Source organism: Andrographis paniculata, unplaced genomic scaffold (assembly GCF_009805555.1).
Source record: "Andrographis paniculata isolate CXL003 unplaced genomic scaffold, ASM980555v1 Contig69END, whole genome shotgun sequence".
In the NCBI taxonomy this organism is placed as follows: domain Eukaryota; kingdom Viridiplantae; phylum Streptophyta; class Magnoliopsida; order Lamiales; family Acanthaceae; genus Andrographis; species Andrographis paniculata.
In genome coordinates, this window is record NW_026137605.1 from 702,860 (window position 1) to 727,948 (window position 25,089).

General features: G+C 32.8%; 3 protein-coding genes across 3 annotated transcripts; 2 read left to right on the forward strand and 1 right to left on the reverse strand.

The window, feature by feature from the left end:
• The first annotated feature begins 14 nt into the window (after positions 1 to 14).
• On the forward strand, positions 15 to 9,535 carry LOC127263470 (oligouridylate-binding protein 1A-like). The gene is made up of 12 exons (XM_051292508.1): positions 15 to 62; positions 757 to 809; positions 1,335 to 1,437; positions 1,528 to 1,604; positions 1,685 to 1,746; positions 1,845 to 1,935; positions 8,194 to 8,266; positions 8,359 to 8,389; positions 8,468 to 8,590; positions 8,678 to 8,757; positions 8,833 to 9,009; positions 9,186 to 9,535. Exons 1-12 carry the CDS (start codon positions 24 to 26, stop codon positions 9,321 to 9,323), a joined length of 1,047 nt encoding a protein of 348 aa, XP_051148465.1. The 5' UTR covers positions 15 to 23; the 3' UTR covers positions 9,324 to 9,535.
• A 1,969-nt stretch (positions 9,536 to 11,504) lies between these two features.
• LOC127263471 (oligouridylate-binding protein 1C-like) lies at positions 11,505 to 14,844 on the forward strand. The gene is made up of 12 exons (XM_051292510.1): positions 11,505 to 11,634; positions 12,328 to 12,380; positions 12,906 to 13,008; positions 13,099 to 13,175; positions 13,256 to 13,317; positions 13,416 to 13,506; positions 13,608 to 13,680; positions 13,773 to 13,803; positions 13,882 to 14,004; positions 14,085 to 14,164; positions 14,241 to 14,417; positions 14,567 to 14,844. Exons 1-12 carry the CDS (start codon positions 11,596 to 11,598, stop codon positions 14,702 to 14,704), a joined length of 1,047 nt encoding a protein of 348 aa, XP_051148467.1. The 5' UTR covers positions 11,505 to 11,595; the 3' UTR covers positions 14,705 to 14,844.
• A 2,820-nt stretch (positions 14,845 to 17,664) lies between these two features.
• Positions 17,665 to 23,543, reverse strand: LOC127263469 (oligouridylate-binding protein 1-like). Its single transcript, XM_051292507.1, has 13 exons — positions 23,450 to 23,543; positions 22,761 to 22,813; positions 22,132 to 22,234; positions 21,242 to 21,315; positions 21,100 to 21,161; positions 20,911 to 21,001; positions 20,737 to 20,809; positions 20,621 to 20,651; positions 20,419 to 20,541; positions 20,257 to 20,336; positions 20,008 to 20,181; positions 19,416 to 19,590; positions 17,665 to 18,230 (listed from the first exon to the last, which is right to left on the reverse strand). The coding sequence occupies exons 1-12, from the start codon at positions 23,507 to 23,509 to the stop codon at positions 19,453 to 19,455; spliced, it is 1,062 nt and encodes a 353-aa protein (XP_051148464.1). The 5' UTR covers positions 23,510 to 23,543; the 3' UTR covers positions 17,665 to 18,230; positions 19,416 to 19,452.
• Positions 23,544 to 25,089: the final 1,546 nt, after the last annotated feature.

The window sequence follows — 25,089 nt, forward strand, 5'->3', positions numbered from 1 at the left end:
TTCTGCATTCCTTCGCCAACATTATGAATCTTGGAGAGCCAAAGATTCTTTCGTCTTCTGAGGTTGCCTTCCCTGCGTTTTCCTTTTTACCAATTTTAGTGAAATGTTTCTTACGTTACGTGAGTTGAGAAGTCAGAAGAGTATAATGTACTTTAAGACCTGTAGCTTGTAATTTAATTACTTGAACGTAATAGTATTTGAAGAGAATGATTCAGAGTGAATTTGAATTCTTTTGACTCTGTTAGTTGACTATGATTAGAGATGATCGGGCATTTTGTGGTTGTTGGCGATGATAGCTGTTACGTGAAGAATCACTGTCTTGTTTTTCGTTTTAGTTTATTTTGTTGCTTATTGATGATTATGATGATTGTGCTTTCCTATCGCGACGTGCATGCTTCGGTACTTCGGTTACAGAGTTTACCAATTTCTTGGTTTAAAATACGAAGAAAATGGAAGAAAAGAATACAGAATTAGGGTTTTTTGCACTTTGAAGTTCGCCATTTAAGACGTGTCAGGAACATAATTTGGTGATGTTAACAATTAATGGGATTATGGAACTAGCAGACTGTCAAAGTTAAGATTGTTACCTTCTTTGTAGACAAAGCAATCGATCAGTGTTTATTGTTTTTGTCAGTTGCAGAGTCGTAACCATTGATCCATGAGAAGTTCTTTATAGATTTGGTGCTTTGACTACTTCTTTAACTGTTTGTGAAGAACGAATTTTGTATTAACAATGGCTTCTTCTTAATTATACAGATGAGAGGAAAAACCTTTAGCCGTGGACCAGAACCAAGTGGACATTGCCGTGTGTGAGTTCCTTAGCGTTCTTACTTTCCTTTCCTTTTATTTCTTTGAGAATAATATGTTGGTTTTCTAAATGTTGATTAGTGTCTTCACATTATGCTATAGTCGTGTTCTTGATAAGATCCCAAGTAAATCTTTATATAGCAAGAAGTGGCTGAAACTCAGATTTTGGCTCTTGATATTCATCATTATTGCGAGGTAGAGTGAGAGATCACACACTGCAGTCCTTTATTCTATTGATAAAAAAAACACAGATGTTTTCGTAACAAAAGTGGTGAATGACTTACGATGGTGTCGAATAATAGTATATCCTGCATAGACTGTGCTGTATAAATTGAGAATTACATTTGAAAAGCATATTGTTCTACTTTGTCTCTCATTGTGTTTGCTTTTGCACTTAGTTTATTAAAAATCATCGTTCAGTTGACTATCCAGGATGATGATAATGGGTATCAAATGGCTCAATTGTGTTCTCTTTTTATTGTCATTCTGAGTCAAATCCTAAAATCTTGATATCTACTGTCTTGCAGCTTTGTTGGTAATCTCCATCCAGCTATTACTGAAAACATTCTTAAGGAATTTTTCACTATTGCTGGTCCAGTTCATAGCTGCGCTGTTTTTCACAATGATGAGGTGCGTTACCGAAACTTTACTTTGTCCGGACGTTATGATATAAATCTTCGATCTACTCCATCTATGAATGGTTCTTGTCTTGCTCTACAGTCACATTACGGCAATGTTGTTTTTGAGAATCCTCAATCAGCAATCATTGCTATTGGAGTTCTGAATGGAGCTTCTTTGTGAGTTGAACTTGTAAACGTGGAGAAATCATCCATGCGTTTATACCTTTTCGCCATTCTAGCTAATATGCTGTTTTCAGGTTGGCTAGGATCTTAATAGTTAGCTGGCCACAACCTACAAATCCGCCGGAGGGCCAAACAAGTACGCTTATCATTATATCTTTATTTCCATCTTTATTTTTGCATTCATATATATAGTTCCTAGACTTACGCTTCAATGATCTCCACGTGGTCATGCAGCCCGCTACTACTTTGTCACTGTCGGCGAGCTTGTGCCAGAGATTACTGGTGATGTGTTATATGCATACTTCTCTGTTTACGACAGTTGTGTGTAAGCACTGTACTGCCTTCGATCTTTTCCATTTGGGGCGACATCCCATGACTGAATTATCAAAATTGGAACTTTCAAGAAGTGTGTTTTCTCTACTGCAGTGAGGCAAAGGTCCTTATGGATGCAAACTCTCAGCCATTGGGTGCTGCTTTGGTTTCTTTCCGTAGCCAACAGGTCTGTAAGTTCTTATTTCGACATTTCCATTGAACTTCGGTTCTACAAACTCATCACTCACTATTTAACATTCTCTTGCTTATGCCTCTCAGCATGCTTGTAGGGCAGCACATGAATTGAATGGTAAGAGTGTTTGGCTTGCAAGTAATAATTAATGAATACATCGTAAAAAACAAACACTAAACATATTTTCTTATTCAACAGGTACAATGCTCGAGGGTAGACAAATTCTCTGCGCCTTGGATCAATCGACTGCTGCACCGGGCAGTGCTGCTCATTCTTACAATTTACACCATTCTGTCGGATCACCTGCGCCTGAACTACCAGGTCCTTCCCTTCACTCCATTCTTTAAATCTTTTCATAGCTGACTTTGGGCGAGCTATGAATATGATGTCTTATTGCAGTAAAACCATTCCATGTCGAGGGTAAGGAACTAATGGACCGACAGTTGGCCCTTATATATTTTTCCAATCTTGCTCCCGGCGTAAGCACATCCATCGTAACTAATTATACTAAAGGCCCTGTCTCGCAAAAAACTCTAATGTGCAGCGCATGTAGGTCACACAACTGCACATGTGGACCTTCTTTAATAGTCTTGGTGCTGGAACGATTGAAAGCTGTAATATTGTGCCAGAGAAGAACTCCGGGTTTATAAGCTACAGCAGTCAGTACGAAGCAGCGTTAGCTATTCAGAAAGGATGCTACAGAAGGTTCTTCGGAGGAGCAACAATCAAGGTATCACACAAATATTTTATGCATACATCGCCTGCCTTCGACCTAAATTTTAAAGTGAAGATATGCATTATTAATTACATATTATATAGTCTTCCGTAATTATTGGGCAAAAAACATGGTACATCGTAATGGTTTTCTTCTAGTGTCAATGGTCTGACTGGCCTACTCATATACGGCGCATGCACTTCCCGGTGCTTCCCGCGCTCACAGCAATGATAGCATCAGCACGAGTGCGAGCTCATTGCCTTTTGAAGGCTCATCTTCGGGAAATCGGATACTGAACTCGCCGGATTCGTCGTTGTCGTCGACACAAGGTAATGTGGTAAGAATGAGTATATACCTTAGGTGTTTAGTTGGAGTTTGTGTTCTTAGTAGATTGACACGGGCACAATTAATAACAACTTTTCTAGGCTCTCCTAATCATGTCTAGCCGACTGATGAGATCTTCCAGTCTCAAATAAATTTTACCCCCCTTTCCCCACAGGCATAATGTCTGTTTATATATTAGAGCTGGCAAAAAATGATCCGATATAAAATAATTGGGTTTGGGTCAAATATTTCAACCCGATTATATATACGGGTTGACATGAACTCCGACAAAATAATAAACGGGTCGGGTTAGGGTTGATGATCTCAACTCAAATCGGACTCGACAATCCGATTATAATATATTAATATTGATTAATATATTTTATTATATATGTAAAATAATTATAATTTAATAATTTGCTCATATATTATTAGTTTAAAGTTTTAAATAATTCAATCTAATTCATTGTATACAAGTCAACAAACGAACCCGACCGGATAATAAATGAGTTGGGTTAGAGTTGAGTAATATAACCGTTTAAAGTGTTCAATCCGATATGAATCTGACGTGATTTGACCCATTGCCAACTCTACTTACATATACATGTGTGTATACATATTATGCATGTAGGGACAGGGATTGGATTTGTTAATTACAGAGGATCCGATCTGGACTAATTGGGATGTGGATTAATTGGGATGAATTGTGTTTGCTCATGAATAATATCAATTGTTTTAACAATTAATTAATTAGTTCAACTATTATTCTTAACCCCACTTTTAAACTATTAAGTACAATTAATTGAAGATATTTTTATTAATTATTTTTTTGGTCCACATGCATTTTGACTAACCGATTGAATTTATGAAAGCTATATTCTATTCACTTTCATGATAGATTAATACAGTTTAATCAAAAGTTTCAATAGCTAGGCATATTAAGGAAATTTTGTCTCCAATTTGAATTTAAGAGTGTGTTGTTGTAAAGTTTGATTAATTTATTTTTTTAATATTCTGTAAATAAAAATAATCGTATCTAAATTTATACTTACTTTTCTTTTTCAGTTGTCATAAAATAATATATTTTTTTAAATAAAAAATTCTTATACTTTTACATATTTTTTTATTATAAAAAAAATATAACAATTATTATTCACGTTTATTAAAACACATGTCCGCTCAAATGAGCATACATTTGCCCGGAAGGAGTATATTTTTATATTAAAAATAAGTTTGAAAAATATTTATTAAAAGTGTATATCATCCGTTCCATTTACTCTGTCCATTTTATTATTTTTGTCATTCTCATATTTTCTGTCATATTCATTTTTTGGAAAATGATTACACACTTTAATTTTATTCTAAATTTTTTAATTTATAATTTTTATATTTTAATTAAATTAATTAGTTATTTTAATTTTAAATTGTTTATATTATAAAATAATAGTTTTCATTAATATATTTTTAATTATTTGCTAATTATATTTATTCTCAATTTTTGTGTCTATAGTGCTTTGGACATATTAGGTGAGATGAAGTGAGTAATAAAAAGAGTGTTTAAGTTTTTAATATATATATATATATATATTTTTTGTTTGAGTTGAATATTTTAGTTTAAAAATTAAATTGACATTTTACAAAATATTTTAAAAAGTTACTTTCTGAAAAAAAAAAAAAAAAAAGAATGGAAAACCTGTGTTATACCTTAGAATATAAATAATCAAATAAATTAGAAAAAAAAAAGGACAAATAAATAATAATGAAAAAAAATTAATAAAAAATAAAAATAATACAATAGATAACTAAAAAAATTGAAAGTACTATATTTTTATACATGAAAATTAATTATAATTTTTTTTGCATAAATTTTTTAGATATTCCTTCAAATCAAATATTTTTTGGATGTAATCATACATGATACCAAAATACTCAATTTAATATATTTTTAAAATGAAACTAAAATTTATAAGTTATAAAATAAGTGAGACAAACGAAAATAAAAAAATGAACAAAGTAAGTGGAACAAAAAGAGTGACAAATAACTAAAAGAAATATATACAAAAAGATTGAAAATAGTCTCAAAATGAATGGCGTGGTGGTAGACTTATGACGGTGAAGTCACAGTAGACCTAATATTCTATATTAATTCGCCTAATATTTCTTTAAATAAAAAAACTTAAAATTTCAACATAACTTACAAAATAAAAAATAAAAAATAAAAAATACAAATATATATTCTCTCTGTTCCAATTCAATAGTCTTGTTTATTATTTTTGTCCGTCACAAAACAATACTCTTATTTCTATAAATAATCGTATCATTGTATAACTATCTTTACTATTTCATTATTATTACACAATTGTCAATACTTTTTACACTAATATACTTGTAAAGGCAAAAATATCTTTTATCTATATTTTTATCCATTATTAATATAATATAATATTCCTTAAATTTTGTGCCCAACAACTATAAAATAAATTTATTAAAAAGAACACATATATAATACTCCCTCTGTCCCAAAATATTTGTCTTTTTTTTTTCCATTTTCTTCGGTCCCAAAAAAATTGTATTATTCCTACCTTTTCATACTATCCCTAATTATTACTCTAACATACTCTTTAAAATCTTTCAAAAAGTAAAGGTATTTTAGTTATTTACATTCTATTTTATATTCATTTTTAATTAAATATTATTATTCCTTAATTCTCATGCCAAACTCTCACTAAAACACTTGTTTTGGAACGGAGGGAATAATAATAAAAAAAACTGAAGAGCATTGTAGCAAACGAGTGGGTCAAACTCGACTTCAGAAGTATCTGGGCCGGGTCCAGTAACACGGGCCGAAGAGTGGTACTCAAACGAAAACCGGTTGCACGGGCAGAGCGATGCAGGTGATTACTCCCCCATTGAGCTATAAAATACACTCTGAACGCAGGCGGTAACGATCTCTGCTATTCTTCTTTGTTCTTCGTTCTTCGTTCTTCAGTCTACTTCTCCGAAGAGACTTCTTTGACTTTTGAGGGTTTCTGCATTCCTTCGCCAACATTATGAATCTTGGAGAGCCACAGATTCTTTCGCCTTCTCAGGTTGCCTTCCCTGTGTTTTTTGTCTTTTACCAGTTTTGGTGAAATGTTTGTTACGTGAGGTCTGGTGAGAAGAGTATAAGGTAATTTAATTACTTGAACGTAATAGTATTTGAAGAGAATGATTCAGAGTGAATTTGAATTCTTTTGACTCTGTTAGTTGACTATGATTAGAGATGATTGGGCATTTTGTGGTGGTTGGCGATTATAGCGGTTACGTGAAGAATCACTGTCTTGTTTTTCTTTTTAGATTGTTTTGTTGCTTATTGATGATTATGATGATTGTGTTTTCCTATAGCGACGTGCATGCTTCGGTACTTTTGTCACAGAGTTTACCAATTTCTTGGTTTAAAATACTAAGAAAATGGAATACAGAATTGGGGGTTTGCACTTTGAAGTTCGCCATTTAAGACGTGTTGGGGACATTCTTGAACTTAATGGATTTGGTGATGTTAACAATTAATGAAATTATGGAACTAGCAGACTGTCAAAGTTAAGATTGTTACTTTCTTTGTAGACAAAGCAATCGATTAGTGTTTATTATTTTTGTCAGTTGCAGAGTCGTAACCATTGATCTATGAGATGTTCTTTATAGATTCCGGGCCTTGACTACTTCTTCAACTGTTTGTGAATAACGACTTTTGTATAAACAATGGCTTCTTCTTAATTATACAGATGAGAGGAAAAACCTTTCGCCGTGGACCAGAACCAAGCGGACATTGCCGTGTGTGAGTTCCTTAGTGCTCTTGCTTTCCTTTCCTTTTCTTTCTTTGAGAATAATATGTTGGTTTTCTAAATGTTGATTAGTGTCTTCACATTATGCTATAATCGTGTTCTTGATAAGCTCCCAAGTAAATCTTTATATAGCAAAAAGTGGCTGAAACTCAGATTTTGGCTCTTGATATTCATCATTATTGCGAGATAGAGTGAGAGATCACACACTGCAGTCCTTTATACTATTGATAAAAAAAACACAGATGTTTTCGTAACAAAAGTGGTGAATGACTTACAAAAGTGTCGAAGAATCGTATGTCCTGCATAGACTGCTGTATAAATGGAGAATTACATTTGAAAAGCATATTGTTCTACTTTGTCTCTCATTGTGTTTGCTTTCTCACTTAGTTTATTAAAAAACATCGTTCAGTTGACTATCCAGGATGATGATAATGGGTATCAAATGACTCAATTGTGTTCTCTTTTTATTGTCATTCTGAGTCAGATCCTAAAATCTTGATGTCCACTGCCTTGCAGCTTTGTTGGTAATCTCCATCCATCTGTTACTGAAAACACTCTTAAGGACTTTTTCATTATTGCTGGTCCCGTTAAGAGATGCAATGTCATTCACAATGATGAGGTGTGTTACCGAAACTTTACTTTGTCTGGACGCTAGGATATAAATCTTCGATCTGCTCCATCTATGAATGGTTCTTGTCTTGCTCTACAGTCACATTACGGCTATGTTCTCTTTGAGAATCCTCAATCAGCAATCATTGCTATTGGAGTTTTGGATGGAGCTTCTTTGTGAGTCGAATTTGTAAATGTGGAGAAATCATCCATGCGCTTATACCTTTTCGCCATTCTAGCTAATATGCTGTTTTCAGGTTACGTAAGACCTTAATAGTTAGCTGGCCACAACCTACAAATCCGCAGGAGGGCCAAACAAGTATACTTCTCATTATATCTTCATTTCCATCTTTACTTTTGCATTCATATATATAGTTCCTAGACTTACGCTTCAATGATCTCCACGTGGTCATGCAGCCCGCTACTACTATGTTACTGTCAGCGAGCTTGTGCCAGAGATTACTGGTGATGTGTTATATGCGTACTTCTCTGTTTACGACAGTTGTGTGTAAGCACTGCACTGCCTTCGATCTATTTCATTTGGGGTGACATCCCGTGACTGAATTATCAAAATTGGAACTTTCAAGAAGTGTGTTTTCTCTACTGCAGTGAGGCAAAGGTCCTTATGGATGCAAACTCTCAGCCATTGGGTGCTGCTTTGGTTTCTTTCCGTAGCCAACAGGTCTGTAAGTTCTTATTTCGACATTTCCATTGAACTTCGGTTCTACAAACTCATCACTCATTATTTAACATTTTCTTGCTAATGCCTCTCAGCATGCTTGTAGGGCAGCACATGAATTGAACGGTGAGAATGTTTCGCTTGCAAGTAATAATTAATGAATACATCGTAAAAAAACATTAAACATATTTTCTTATTCAACAGGTACAATGCTCGAGGGTAGACAAATTATCTGCGCTTTGTTTCAATTTCCTGCTGCACCGGGCAATGCTGCTCATTCTCAAAATTTAAACCATTTTTCCGAATTATCTACACCAGAACTACCAGGTCCTTCCCTGCATTCCATTCTTTATATCTTTTCAATTTTCATAGTTGTCTTTGGGCTTTCACTATGAATATGATTTCTTATTGCAGTAGAACCATTCCATGTCGAGGGTGAGGTACTACCCGATCCACATTTCAACCTTTCATTCGTTTCCAAGCTTGTTCCCCTCGTAAGCACATCCATTGTAACTAATTATACTAAAGGCCCTGTCTCGTGAAAAAACTCTAATGTGCAGCGAATGTAGGTCACACAAATGCACATGTGGACCTTCTTTAATAGTCTTGGTGCTGGAACGATCGAAAGCTGTAATATTGTGCCGGAGAAGAACTGCGGGTTTGTAAGGTACAGCAGTCAGTACGAAGCAGCGTTAGCTATTATAAAAGGAAAATACAAAAGGTTCTTCTCAGCAACAAGAATCACGGTATCACACATTCTCAGAAATATTTTATGCGTACATCTCGATTCACTCATCTGTTAAATTAAATTAATAATTATCTCACCTAAAATCTCAAGTAGAGATATGAATTATTAACTACATATTATAGTCTTCCATAATTATCGGGCCAAACATGGTACATGGTAATGGTTTTCTTCTAGTGTCATTGGACTGAGTTGCCTACTAAGATATATCACATGTGCTCCCCGGTGCCCCCCGAGCTCACAGCGATGTTAGCATCAGCACGAGTGCGTGCACATCGCCTTTTGAAGGCTCACCTTCGGCAAGCCGGACACTGAACTCGTCGTTGTCGTCGACAGCAGGTCAGGTAATGTGGTAAGAATGAGTATATACCATACATTGGTTTTGTACATACCATACCTTAGGTGTTTTGTGTTCTTGATAGGTTGCCATGGACACAATTAAGAAGTTTTCTTGAACATACTTAGGTGTTTAGTCTGTGAGCTTGTTCTCTTTGGTAGATTGATATGGGCACAAATAATACGATCATTTTTTTGCAGTGTGGATTAAAAATCCTTTTAACTAAATTAGTTAATAGGTAAATTATGCTCTTTTCGTCGGTTTCTAAAAGTCACATTTTGGATTGGGCCTAATTGTAAATGGGCTTACATTGTCATGAATATATATATAATCAAGATTGGGCCCTTTGGGCTGTTTTCCTTTTCTTCTAATTTCCTCTGGAAAAAAAAAAAAAAAAAAAATTCCAAAAAATTTTCTTGGTTCGGTTCGTGAAGGGATCGTGGATTCCTAATTGATTCGTTTTATCCTAGAAAACAACCGATGACGGACCAAATTTGCTTCGAGGAGATCGCGTACAACGCGAAACTCGAATATATTCTCAATCAGATCTATTATTTGATTTTGATTTGAGCATCTCGATTTTCAATAAATTTTTCGTCTAACAATTCTTTTATACAAATATCCTTCTATTAGTATTATAAGACACTAATTGAGATATTTTTGTAATTTTTTCTTAATTTATACTCCGTTTTGATATAATAATTAATATTCAAAAATTAATAAGCAAAAAGTAAATGAGACATTTGGAGCTGGCCGGACATAGTATAACATCACACAAAACACTCTTGTATTTTATTTATTGCGGAAAATTCCCTTATATTAATGTAAATTTTGCACAAAACACCTCACCAAAACTAAATAAAGATCTAAGTTTTGTATTTTTACAAATTTTTTACAAATATCTTTAAAAAAAATTTTGAATAAAATAAATAATATGTAATTGACTAATTCTTTATAGTATTTGGTTGATTTTTATAAAAATTATAAAAATAAACTATTCATCAATGATTTGTTTATTTATTTTATTAAAATAAATTAGTTAAGAAATTTTACGATTTTTATTTGTATAAAATTTGCGTATTTTGTTTTTGGACAAGAAGAAGTTTCATACCAATTTTACATTACTTATTAACTAATTAGGCCAACTATTATTCTTAAGTTCACTTTTAAGCTATAAGTCCAATTAATTGCAAATACTTTTATTAATTAATTTATTTGGTTGACATGCATTTCGACTCATCAATTAATGGGTTTCAATGAATATTGAGTTTAATTTATGCCAATTATATTTTATCTGCTATTCATAATCGATTAATATTGATTAATCAAAAGTTTCAATATTTACATATTACAGGAAATTTGTCTCGAATTTGAATTTAAGAGTGTTATTTTGAAGTTTGATTAGGTTTTTTTTTTTTTTCAAAAAAAAAAAAATATTCTGTAAGAAAATATGTATATATATATATATTTATTTTTATTATAAAAAAAATTCAAATATGAGCAAAATATTTATTAAAAATGTAATAGAAAGAGTGTTTAAGTTTTGGAAACAACATACACAATAATAATGAAAAAAATTAATACGTAAAAAATAAGAAAACAAGATTGATAATTAAAAAAAATAAAAAACATATAAACAATAAAAATAAAATTAATATATACCTAAAATTTATTATAATATTCTATATGAATTCTCTAAATATTTTTTAAATAAAAAAACTCAATATTTTTAACATAGCTTACAAAATAAAAAAAATATATATATATATAATGCTTGAAAATAAATCTTTTACAAAGAACACGTATATAATACTACTTTCGTCCACCTATAAAGTATATATATTTTTATTTTGAGATATTGAATTACAAAATAACTATTTCATTGAATATTCTATTTTTTTTTTTCAAATACCCTTAATTTATATCTCGCATCATTACTTTTATATAAAAAAATAAGGGCAAAATTATTATTACATTATCTTCCCACTATAATTAAAACTCGACTTAGAAGTATATGGGCCGGGTCCAGTAACACGGGCCGAAGAGCGGTACTCAAACGAAAACCGGTTGCACGGGCAGAGCGATGCAGGTGATTACTCCCCCCTTGAGCTATAAAATTCACTCTGAACGCACTCAACGCAGGCAGCAACGATCTCTGCTATTCTTCTCTGTTCTTCGTTCTTCATTCTACTTCTTCTCCGAAGAGACTTCTTTGACTTTTGAGGGTTTCTGCATTCCTTCGCCAACATTATGAATCTTGGAAAGCCACAGACTCCTTCGTCTTCTCAGGTTGCCTTCCCTGTGTTTTTGTCTTTTACCAGTTTTGGTGAAATGTTTGTTACGTGAGGTCTGGTGAGAAGAGTATAATGTAATTTAAGACCTGTAGCTTGTAATTCAATTACTTGAACGTAATAGTTTTTGAAGATATTGATTCAGAGTGAATTTGAATTCTTTTGACTCTGTTAGTTGACTATGAGATGATTGGGCATTTTGTGGTTGTTGGCGATTATAGCGGCTACGTGAAGAATCACGGAATCATTGTCTTGTTTTTCTTTTTAGTTTGTTTTGTTGCTTATTGATGATTATGATGATTGTGTTTTCCTATCGCGACGTGCATGCTTCGGTACTTTTGTCAGAGTTTACCAATTTCTTGGTTTAAAATACTAAGAAAATGGAATACAGAATTGAGGGTTTGCACTTTGAAGTTCGCCATTCAAGACGTGTTGGGGACATTCTTGAAGTTAATGGATTTGGTGATGTTAAAAATTAATGAAATTATGGAACTAGCAGACTGTCAAAGTTAAGATTGTTACTTTCTTTGTAGACAAAGCAATCGATTAGTGTTTATTATTTTTGTCAGTTGCAGAGTCGTAACCATTGATCTATGAGAAGTTCTTTACAGATTTGGAGCCTTGACTACTTCTTTAACTGTTTGTGAAGAACGAATTTTGTATTAACAATGGCTTCTTCTTAATTATACAGATGAGAGGAAAAACCTTTCGCCGTGGACCAGAACCAAGTGGACATTGCCGTGTGTGAGTTCCTTAGCGTTCTTACTTTCCTTTCCTTTTATTTCTTTGAGAATAATATGTTGGTTTTCTAAATGTTGATTAGTGTCTTCACATTATGCTATAGTCGTGTTCTTGATAAGATCCCAAGTAAATCTTTATATAGCAAGAAGTGGCTGAAACTCAGATTTTGGCTCTTGATATTCATCATTATTGCGAGGTAGAGTGAGAGATCACACACTGCAGTCCTTTATACTATTGATAAAAAAAACAAAGATGTTTTCGTAACAAAAGTGGTGAATGACTTACAATGGTGTCAAATAATAGTATATCCTGCATAGACTGTGCTGTATAAATTGAGAATTACATTTGAAAAGCATATTGTTCTACTTTGTCTCTCATTGTGTTTGCTTTTGCACTTAGTTTATTAAAAGTCATCGTTCAGTTGACTATCCAGGATGATGATAATGGGTATCAAATGGCTCAATTGTGTTCTCTTGTTATTGTCATTCTGAGTCAAATCCTAAAATCTTGATATCTACTGTCTTGCAGCTTTGTTGGTAATCTCCATCCAGCTATTACTGAAAACATTCTTAAGGAATTTTTCACTATTGCTGGTCCAGTTCATAGCTGCGCTGTTTTTCACAATGATGAGGTGCGTTACCGAAACTTTACTTTGTCCGGACGTTATGATATAAATCTTCGATCTACTCCATCTATGAATGGTTCTTGTCTTGCTCTACAGTCACATTACGGCAATGTTGTTTTTGAGAATCCTCAATCAGCAATCATTGCTATTGGAGTTCTGAATGGAGCTTCTTTGTGAGTCGAACTTGTAAACGTGGAGAAATCATCCATGCATTTATACCTTTTCGCAATTCTAGCTAATATGTTGTTTTCAGGGTAGGTAAGACCTTAATAGTTAGCTGGACACAACCTACAAATCCGCAGGAGGACCAAACAAGTATGCTTCTCATTATATCTTCATTTCCATCTTTATTTTTGCATTCATATATATAGTTCCTAGACTTACGCTTTGATGATCTCCACGTGGTCATGCAGCCAGCTACTACTTTGTCACTGTCGACGAGTTTCTGCCAGAGATTACTGGTGATGTGTTATATGCATACTTCTCTGTTTACGACAGTTGCGTGTAAGCACTGCACTGCCTTCGATCTATTTCATTTGGGGCGACATCCCGTGACTGAATTATCAAAATGGGAACTTTCAAGAAGTGTGTTTTCTCTATTGCAGTGAGGCAACTGTCATTTTGGATGAAAACTCTCGGCCAATGGGTACTGCTTTGGTTTCTTTCCGCAGCCAACAGGTCTGTAAGTTCTTATTTCGACATTTCCATTGAACTTCCATTCTACAAACTCATCACTCATTATTTAACATTTTCTTGCTAATGCCTCTCAGCATGCTTGTAGGGCAGCACATGAATTGAACGGTGAGAATGTTTCGCTTGCAAGTAATAATTAATGAATACATCGTAAAAAAACATTAAACATATTTTCTTATTCAACAGGTACAATGCTCGAGGGTAGACAAATTATCTGCGCTTTATTTCAATTTCCTGCTTCACCGGGCCGTGCTGCTCATTCTGAAAATTCACACCATTTTTTCGAATTATCTACGCCAGAACTACCAGGTCCTTCCCTGCATTCCTTTCTTTAAATCTTTTCATAGCTGTCTTTGGGCTTTCACTATGAATATGATTTCTTATTGCAGTAGAACCATTCCATGTCGAGGGTGAGGTACTACCGGATCGACATTTCAACCTTATATTAGTTTCCAAGCTTAGTCCCCCCGTAAGCACATCCATTGTAACTAATTAATACTCAAGGCCCTGTCTCGTGAAAAAACTCTAATGTGCAGCGAATGTAGGTCACACAAATGCACATGTGGACCTTCTTTAATAGTCTTGGTGCTGGAACAATCGAAAGCTGTAATATTGTGCCGGAGAAGAACTGCGGGTTTGTAAGGTACAGCAGTCAGTACGAAGCAGCGTTAGCTATTATAAAAGGAGACTACAGAATGTTCTTCGGAGCAGCAAAAATCACGGTATCACACATTCTCGCAAATATTTTATGCATACATCTTGATTCACTCATCTGTTAAATTAAATTAATGATCATCTCATCTAAAACATTAAGTAGAAATATGCATCATTGACTACATATTATATATACATCGTAATGGTTTTCTTTTAGTGTCACTGGACTGAGTGGCCTAATAAGATACATCACATGTGCTCCCCGGTGCCCCCCGAGCTCACAGCGATGTTAGCATCAGCACGAGTGCGAGCGCATCGCCTTTTGAAGGCTCATCTTCGGATATCTGGACACTAAACCCGCTGGATTCGTCGTTTTCGTCGACAGCAGGTAATGAGGTAAGGAGTATATACATTGGCGTTGTACATACCATACCTTAGGTGTTTTGTTCGAGTTTGTGTTCTTGATAGGTTGACATGGGCACAATTAATAACAACTTTTTTAGGCTCTGCTAATTTTGTGTATGAATTACTCAAATATTGTTCAAAGACAAAAACTTAAAATTTAAATATAATTTACAAAATTGAAAAAAAAAAAAATTATTAGAATATAACACCTGGAACCAAATTAAATTATATATATATATATACATAATACGAATTAAAAATAAATAAATTATGATACTCAAGAAAGAAAATATAATGCTAAAGTGAAGTCTCTAATGTGTAAGGTCTAAATAGCTATTTGTGCTAAGCCATTTAAATTCCATCTACGTGGCACATTTGTCCTGACCTTGCGGAAGTGTACAGATAATGCACAAAATATCCTTACGTATATTTAATTATTTATTTTGTTAATAAAATATATTTATATATTTACAAAAATCTTTATTTATGTATTACATGATAAGTATAGGTGTGTTCTTTTTGGTTGATGTTGGGGTACAAATTCGTTTTACATTGAAAGTGAAAAAAATTTCTCAGTCTTATAAGTTTCAAAGTAAACGTCACTAGTATGAGGCTCAAAGTTAACAATATTAAAATATTGTTTGCTAGAGAAAAAAATGTATTTTTTTTTTTTCCGAAAAATACAGAGTCTAAATAGTAAAGTTTAAAAAAATTTAGGTAAAGAAACATACCCAAGTCAATACTAATTTAGGACGATGGTTATAATAAAATAAAGCTAACAGGCTGACCACACATGCTAATCTTTTATACATCTTTTATACATCTGTTGAATATGGGTCTAGAAATACCTGAACGTGAAGGAGGTTTGAAGACAAAAAATGAAACCAGAGCCCCCAGGCCGTGGAGCTATCCAACAACAATGGAACCGTGAAGCTGCCCCAATAACAATGGAGACCGCCCAGTAGCAATAGAGCCTTTAGTCCGTGGAAGCTGTCCAACAACAATGAAGACTGCCTAGCAGCAATGGAGCCTCCAATCCATGGAGACTACCCAACAGTTGTTGAATACTATCACACATTGGTAAATATGTGAGAACTCTCCGACGTGAAGGTTCACTCTACCTATAACTAATTGATTTTAAGTTGGAAATTCGGATCTCCGTTATAACATGATATCAGAGCCATGGTTACCCGTATTTGGTATTGATCCGGTATGGATTTTCGAGATTATCATCTCGATGGGGGAGTGTTGAATATTGTCTCACATTGGTAAATACGTGAGAAGGGTCACTCCACTTATAATCAATTGGTTTTAAGTTGAAACCACTGATCCCTGTCTTAACAACAACAACAACGGAGCTTCAGGCTATGGAGGCGGTGGTTTGACCTAATCTTAACTCCCAAAGACATGGAAGACATAGTTCAAGCCCATGTTTGACAGTAGAGAAACTAAATGAGAAGTTAGAGAGTTTGAAAGAATAACTGCACCACTCTCCCTAGAATTTAGAGATGGTTGACAAAACACAACACAGGACAAGAACATCCAATTTATCCAAATTTAACTCATTCTTAATTTTTTCAATAGTTTATTCAATTATGTCCTACTTGGTATTGTTTTCTTGTTAATTTAAATTTAGTTTCGTGTTAATCTATAGTTCCAGTAGATTTTAGCTTAAATCCTTCAAAATTATCCATCTAGACTCGAAGCCAATTTGACGACGGACAAACTCTTTAGAATACTTTCGGAATCCATACCGACGGAATTTAGAAACGGTATTAGAGTCTGTAAAATTGTGCTATGAATCACTAATCAACAAACTAAAAACTACTATTTAGATAAATTATAGATTAAACCTAAAGATTTTGACTCTTTTTGAGAATTCTGGAAAGTTCTTTGTAGATTTCAATAGTCTTGCCAATTGGACCCATTGTTTGGGCTTCTTTTTATCACAAATTTGAGGTATTCTCGATCATTCTAAACTATTTTATTTTTTATATTATCATATATTTTTTTTTCATAATAATACTTCATCAGTCTCACCTATATCATATCATATTCATATTGTCGTTTCATGTCATTTTTTTTTTGAAAAATAATTATATATCTTATTTTTATTTTAAATTTTTTAATTAATTTTTTTTATTTTAATTTATAGGATAATTATTTTCACTGATACATTCTCAATTATCTACGAATTATAATTATTTTAAATTCTTCCGTCAATATCCCGAGCATTCAATATGGGACGAAATGAGCAATAATAGCTGGTTGATGAAAAGATCTTGAACATGGGATTCAGTAAGGTGTGTTTGTTTGGGGGTTTGGATTTTAGATTGAGATTTGAATAGTAAAAATTTTGAATTTGAATAGTTGTATGATGTGATATAAATAGGGTTTGATGCGATGTTTTGAATGTAAAATTAATTTTTAGTATAATATAAAAAATGAAAAATAGGTGTTTGATTTGATGTTTTTGGGGGGAAAAAATTGGATGAATAGTGGAAATCCTCCAAAATCCTTCAAACAAACACACCCTAAGAGAATGGAGATTGCTAACAAAACATATGTTGTAAATAATTCTTTTTTTTTTTGTTTTTCCTCCAAGATACACAATTCGAGAGATGAGACAAACACAACATTCATAATTAATAATACGAAGGGAACCTGAGAATATGAAGAAGTGATCTCCTCCTCCATCCATTAATTACTTAATTATCACAAGGAATTATTAATAAAAAAAGAAAAGAAATCCATCCCAAAAGAAAAGAAGAAAATATGTTGGTCGTGTCAAAAATATATCTAACGCCAGAGAAAAAACTGGAAATTAAAGAAAATGCTGAAATTTTATCAAAGAAAACTGTAAAGAATAAAAGTTTGGTAGGTGAATATACAATTTCTAGTTTGAAAAATTACACAAAAATAATGCAGAGAAAATTAGGAAAAATAAGGATTGATGAATTTGAATGGCGTCTCTTTCTGCTTCTTGATTTTCTTCTATAAATGTTGTTATTTTTTGAATTTCTTTTGGATAAAATTTTATCCTTAATTTTCCTTCAACAACTTTCATTTCTATCATCTTTCATCCATTGATTGAGCACCAGCTGCAAGCTAGATCATTGGGCTAGTTGGGTCTACAGCCCACTCGCTGATCTAACTTTATTGGGCCGCAAATCTCGAGGATTTCCGCCAGTTGGATCATTGGATTAGTCGGATCCGTAGGCTCACTCGCTGATCTGAACCTTTGGCTGGGCTACGAATCTTGAGGGCTTTCGCCAGCTGGGTCATTGGGTTAGTTGGGATCGCAGGTCCACTCGGTGATCTGGACCTTCCGATGAATCTCGAACCTCAAGTGTTTTTGCCGGCTAAGTCATTGAAGGTCTGTATGATAACTCATTGCTGTGGATCTTCTGCTGTGTCGCCAACCTTAGGACTCAGGCTGTACTAATACCGGGCCCAATTAATTTTAGTGTGTACACCTGTAGTGGAAGAAGACGAAGAAAGAATTAAACTGAAGAAGAGCTGAATATATATATTATATAAATATATATAGGAGAGACGTTAGTTAGGCTTGGCTTGGCTTGACTGAGTATTATTTTATTTATTTATTTATTTATTGATTTATTTATTAATAGTTAAAAAGAAAGGGAACATCGAAATATTATGTCGTGGAAATAAACTACTTACCCCAAATATTGAGTGATCGATTTCGTTCTTTCTTCTTCTTGATCTATCAATCTAGCAGCTCTTTTTCTTTTCTTTTTTATTTTGATTTTGAGTTTAAATTTAAATAAATAAATTTTGAATTGAAATGTGTTTTAAATAATGTAAAATAAAGAATAATTTGATTTTGATATTTTTAAAATAAATTTTTTCAAAGGGGTAAAATCCAATCCAAAATCCCAAAACAAACAAACCCTTGATTAATTGGTATTAATCGATTATGAATAATAGAATATAACTTAAATAAATTAAATTCAAAATTCAGTGAAATCAACTGATTGGTACGCAAGTAAGCCAAATAAATTAATTTAAAAAATATTTTCATTTAATTGGCTTTATGTGTTCGTTTTGGAGCTTTGAATTTGTGATTTAAACAATAAAAAATTTAAATTGAAATAATTGTATAATATAATATAAATAGATGTAAAACTAATTTTTAATATAATATAAAAAATAAATATTTAATTTGATAAATTTAAATAATAATAATAATAATAATAATAATAATAAAGATCTTAAAAATATCTCCCAAAATACTACAGTTTCTATATTAACATAGCCTAAAGAAGTTCGTATTAATTGTGCCTATGTCAATCTGCTAAAGAGGATAAGCTCAGACTAAACATATAACTATGATCTTCCCTTCTAGTACAAATCTATTCTCACTTTCTTTTTTAATTGTCATCCATATTTATTTTTGTTTCATTTTTTAGTAAAAAAAATACTAATTTTTATACTTCTTTCTACCAAAAAAGTAAAATTTTCTATATTTACCTATTTTTTAAAAAATTTTATGTCAGGTCAAATCAGCACACAATTGAATGACAGAGGAGTACAAGAAACTTCTTAATTGTGTCCATGGCAGCCCATCAAGAACACAAGCTCAAACTAAACACCTAAGGTATGGTATGTACAACACCAATGTATATACTCATTCTTACCACATTACCTGACCTGCTGTCGACGACAACGACGAGTTCAGTGTCCGGCTTGCCGAAGGTGAGCCTTCAAAAGGCGATGTGCACGCACTCGTGCTGATGCTAACATCGCTGTGAGCTCGGGGGGCACCAGGCCTCTCCGACGCAGTGTCGGAGTAGGCCTCTCAAACCATTGACACTACAAGAAAACCATTACAATGTACCATTTGTTGCCCAATAGTTTTTGAGTATATGATGGAAGACTATATAATACTACTTTCGTTCGGCTCTAAAAGTCTTATTTATTTTTTGCGTGTTAATTTTTTAATATTAATTATTATATGAAAACGTAGTAGGAAAAAGACAAAAATATTTCTATTAGTGTCTTGTAATACTATTATAATGATATTTGTACAAAAAATTATACACATATAAAGATATTTTTAATGTTAAGTACAATAAGTAAATGAGACTCTTAGAGCCGGACCGATGGAATATGTAATTAATAATGCATATCTTTACTTAAATTTTTAGGTGAGATGATCATTAATTTCACAGATGAGTGAATCGAAGGAAGGCAATGTAGGCATAAAATATTTGTGACAATGTGTAATACCTTGATTGTTGCCCCGAAGAACCTTCCGCAGCATCCTTTCAGAATAGCTACCGCTGCTTCGTACTGACTGCTGTACCTTACGAACGCGCAGTTCATGCCCTGCACAACCTGACAGCTTTCGATCATTCCGGCACCAAGATCGTTGAAGAAGGTCCACAGGAGCTTTTCTGTGACCTACATTCGCTGCACATTAGCGTTTTTCGCGAGACAGGGCCTTTAGTATTAATTAGTTGCGATGGATGAACTTACGCCGGGATTAAGTTTGGAAACATGTATAAGGCTGAACTGTGGATCCATTTGTTCCTCATCTTCGACATTGAATGGTGTTACTGAAATAAGTCATCATATTCATAGCTCACCCTACAGCTAGCGAAAGCCCGAAGATTTAAAGTATGGAATGAAGGGAAGGACCTGGTAGTTCAGGTGAAGATAATCCGGAAAAATGGTGTATATTGTAAGAATGAGCAGCGCTGCATGGTGCAGCAGTCGATTGATCCAAAGCGCAGAGAATTTGTCTACCCTCGAGCAATGTACCTGTGGAATAAGAAAGGATGTTGTTTCGTTGTTTTTTTATGACATCGTCATTAATTACTTGTAAGCGAAACATTCTCACCGTTCAATTCATGTGCTGCCCTATAAGCATGCTGCGAGGCACAAGCGAGAGAATGTTCAGTAATGAGTTTGTAGAACCGAAGTTCAATGGAAATGTCGAAATAAGAACTTACAGACCTGTTGGCTACGGAAAGAAACCAAAGCAGCACCCAATGGCTGAGAGTTTGCATCCATAAGGACCTTTGCCTCACTGCAGTAGAGAAAACACACTTCTAGGAAGTTTCCATTTCGATAATACAGCCACGGGATGTCGCCCCAAATGAAATAGATCGACGGCAGTGCAGTGCTTACACACAACTGTCGTAAACAGAGAAGTACGCATATAACACATCGCCAGTAATCTCTGGCATAAGCTCACCGACAGTAACATAGTAGTAGCTGGCTGCATGACCACGAGGAGATCATCGAAGCGTAAGTCTAGGAACTATATATATGAATGCAAAAATAAAGATGGAAACGAAGATATAATGAGAAGCATACTTGTTTGGCCCTCCTGCGGATTTGTAGGTTGTGGCCAGCTAACTATTAAGCTCTTACCTAACCTGAAAACAGCATATTAACTAGAATGGCGAAAAGGTACAAGCGCATGGATGATTTCTCCACGTTTACAAGTTCGACTCACAAAGAAGCTCCATTCAGAACTCCAATAGCAATGATTGCTGATTGATGATTCTCAAAGACAACATAACCATGTGACTGTAGAGTAAGACAGGAACCATTCACATATGGAGCTGATCAAAGATATATATGTTGAGAATTAAACTTATTGGATAAAAAAACGCAAGATAAACATCCCCATTCACTTTGACAAGCTTTTTGTAATTCTTCTTTTTCATTCAAAACGATGGAATCGACTCTTTCGCAACATAAAAAATAATAAATTTGACAAAGCTGTACGAAATGAAATGTTATAATATTTTTTTGATATGCGCCAAAGTGATGGAAATGAAAGAATCTCTTTTACATATTTGTCTACTTTATCTTTTTTATTTTGAAAGTAAAAAAAGAAAGATATCTTTACTCAAAATAAATTCATCTAATGAACTTTACAATTCATCGGTTTTCACCAAAAAAACAAAAAGGGAAAAGTTTCAACTATAAATTTATAAATCCAAGTGAAGTTCTAAACAAAGAATCTATTTCCTTGAATATGTTTGATATAAAATTAAAAATTGAAAATAAAAGTATCAACTATTTTATTGTTTCTAATGAACGTTGGTGGGGATTGGTGGAAAAGTTGGTGACCTACCAACTATGCATTGAACAAATTTTATTTTATATTTTTTATGTTGGTAAATAGAATTAATATTAATATTAGTAAATAGATTTGAAGTCCTAATTACTTAGTTTGCAAGTCATTTGGATCAATCAAGTGTGTTCTCTTCTAATTATCTCTTGTTCTCTCCACAAAATAGCTTCTTATGTCTTTACGTTTTTTTTGTAGTGTTCTTCCTCCTTTTATTCCAACAATATGTCCTAACGAACGGACAAAGTAAAGTTTCGGTAACACACCTTATCATTGTGAATAACATTGCATCTCTTAACGGGACCAGCAATAGTGAAAAATTCCTTAAGACCGGATTCAGTAAGAGCTGGATGGAGATTACCAACAACGCTGCAAGGCAGTAGATACCCAGATTTTAGGATTTGACTCAGAATGACTATAAAAAGAAAACACAATGAAGCCATTTGATACCTGGTATCATCATCCTGGATAGTAAATGTAACGATGATTTTTAATAAACTAAGTTAGAAACCAAACACAATGAAAGACAAAGTAGAACAATATGCTTTTCTATATGTAATTCTCAATTTATACAGCACAATCTATGCAGGACATACGATTATTCGACACCATTATAAGTAATCCACCACATTTGTTACGAAAACATCTGTGTTTTTTTATCAATGGTATAAAGAACTGCAGTGTGTGATCTCTCACTCTACCTCCCAATAACTATGAATCTCAAGAGCCAAAATCTGAGTTTCAGCCACTTTTCTGTTATATAAAGATTTACCAGGGATCTTATCAAGAACACGACTATAGCATAATGTGAAGACACTAATCACCATTTAGAAAACCAACATATTATTCTCAAAGAAATAAAAGGAAAGGCAGAAAGCTAGAGATGGGAACTCACACACGACAATGTCTACTTGGATCTGATCCACTGAGAAAGTTTTGTCTTGTTGTCTGTAAAATTAAGAAGAAGCCACTTTAAATACAAAATTTATTCTTCACAAACAGTGAAAGAAAGTAGTCAAAGCACTAATTATAAAGAACCGCTCATAGATCAATGGTTGCGAGCGACTCTGAACCTGACAAAAATTATAAACACTAATCGATCCTTTCTCTACAAAGAAAGTAACAATTTTAATTGACAGTCTGCTAGTTCCATAATTCCATTAATTGTTAACATCACCAAATCCATTAACTTCAAGAATGTTTTCAAATTCTGTATTCCATTTTCTTCGTATTTTAAAACAAGAAATTGGTAAGCTCTGCAACAAAAGTACCCAAGAATGCACGTCGAAATAGGAAAACACAATCATAATCATCAATTAGCAACAAAACATAACAAAACAAACAGTTATTCTTCACGTAACCGCTATCATCGCCAACAACCACAAAATGCCCAATTAATCATAGGCAAGTAACAGAGTCAAAAGAACTCAAATTCACTCTGAATCAATCTCTTCAAAAACTATCATGTTCAAGAAATTAAATTACAAGCTACAAGTCTTACATTACATTATACTCTTCTCACCTCACTTAACGTAACAAACATTTCACCAAAATTGGTAAAAAGAAAAACGCAGGGAAGGCAACCTGAGAAAACGTAGGAACCTGTAGGTCTTCAAGATCCATAATGTTGGCGAAGGAATGCATGTCCTCAAAAATCAAAGAAGCGTCTTCGAAGATGTAGAAGTAAAACGAAGAACGAAGAAGAATAGCAGGGATCGTTAGTTCGTTACCATATGCATTCACAGTGTGTTTTATAGCTCAAGGGTGGAGTAATCACCTGCATCGCTCTGCCCGTGCAACCGGGTTTCGTTGAGTACCACTCTTTTGGCCCGTGTTACATTATTTTTGCTTCATTTATTTTATTACTCACTTTCGCCTATCTCCGACTTAGACACACAAATTTACAATAAATATAATTAGCAAATAATTAAAATATTTTAGTGAAAATAGTTATTTTATTATATAAATTAAGATTAAAATAGCTAATTAGTTAATTAAAATTAAAAAATCTAAAATAAAATTAAAATGTGTAATAATTTTTCAAAAAATAAAAATGACATGAGATATGAAATGAATAGAAACGACAATATAGACACTGAAGTATTATAAATACTTATCAAATGTTCATGGAGGGAGAGTCTTTTAAATATTATTAAAAAATATATATATAATATATATACATTAATTTAATAAATATATATTTTTATCTATTTACAAAAAAAAATTAATGTAAAATATTATTAATATATATACTTTACCTATTTACAAAAATTTAATAATTTAATATAAAATAATATTATTATTTACATATTTTTCTGTATCCAAAATAAAAATTATATTCATCTAGAAACAAAAATCAGCAATCTCATTATGATTATATATATATATATATATTTTGATAATTTAGGAATCCGCAGTTCCTATCGGAAAGTATGTATTGAGTAAACCCAATCGAAGCTAATACCCTACAACTAAGGAGTGTGTTTCTTTAACCTCAAATCTTAAATTTTGACTATTTTAGAATATGCCTTTCTCAAAAAAATATTTTTTTTTCTACAAAATATTACATTATACATTATTTTAATATTGAACTAAAACCAAAATTTTTCAAATTAAATAAATAAAAAAAAACATACTCACGTAAAGTATGTGTGCTCATGAATAGTATCAATTATATTAGCAATGCGGAATAAAAATCCTTTTAGCTATTTAGTTAATTACATTGCTTATTAACTAATTAGTCCAACCATTATTCTTTAAACCCACTTTTACATTTATCTGACTTATATATATTTTCACCAACCAATTAATCGATTTCAACAAATTTTAAATTTAAATTTATGTTATTTATGTTAATTATGTTCTATTGATTATTCATAATCCGTTAAATCTATTAATCAAAACTTTCAATAGCTAGGCATATTACATGAAATTTCATCTCGAACTCGAATTTAGGAGTGTTATTTTGAAATTTGATTAATTTCAAACTCAAATATGAGCAAAATATTTATTAAAAATGTAATAAAAAAGAGTGTTTTAGTTTTGGACATTTTTTTTTATCTTAATTTTTTAATTATAAAAATAAATTGATATTTTACCCCTAGTGTTTTTTTAGTCAATCGGTTAAACTTTTAGGTTATTATTCATTTTGGCAATGTTACTATATCTAAAAAGAAACCTGAATTATATTTTTATATTTATCACTTTATATTAATATTTTTGTC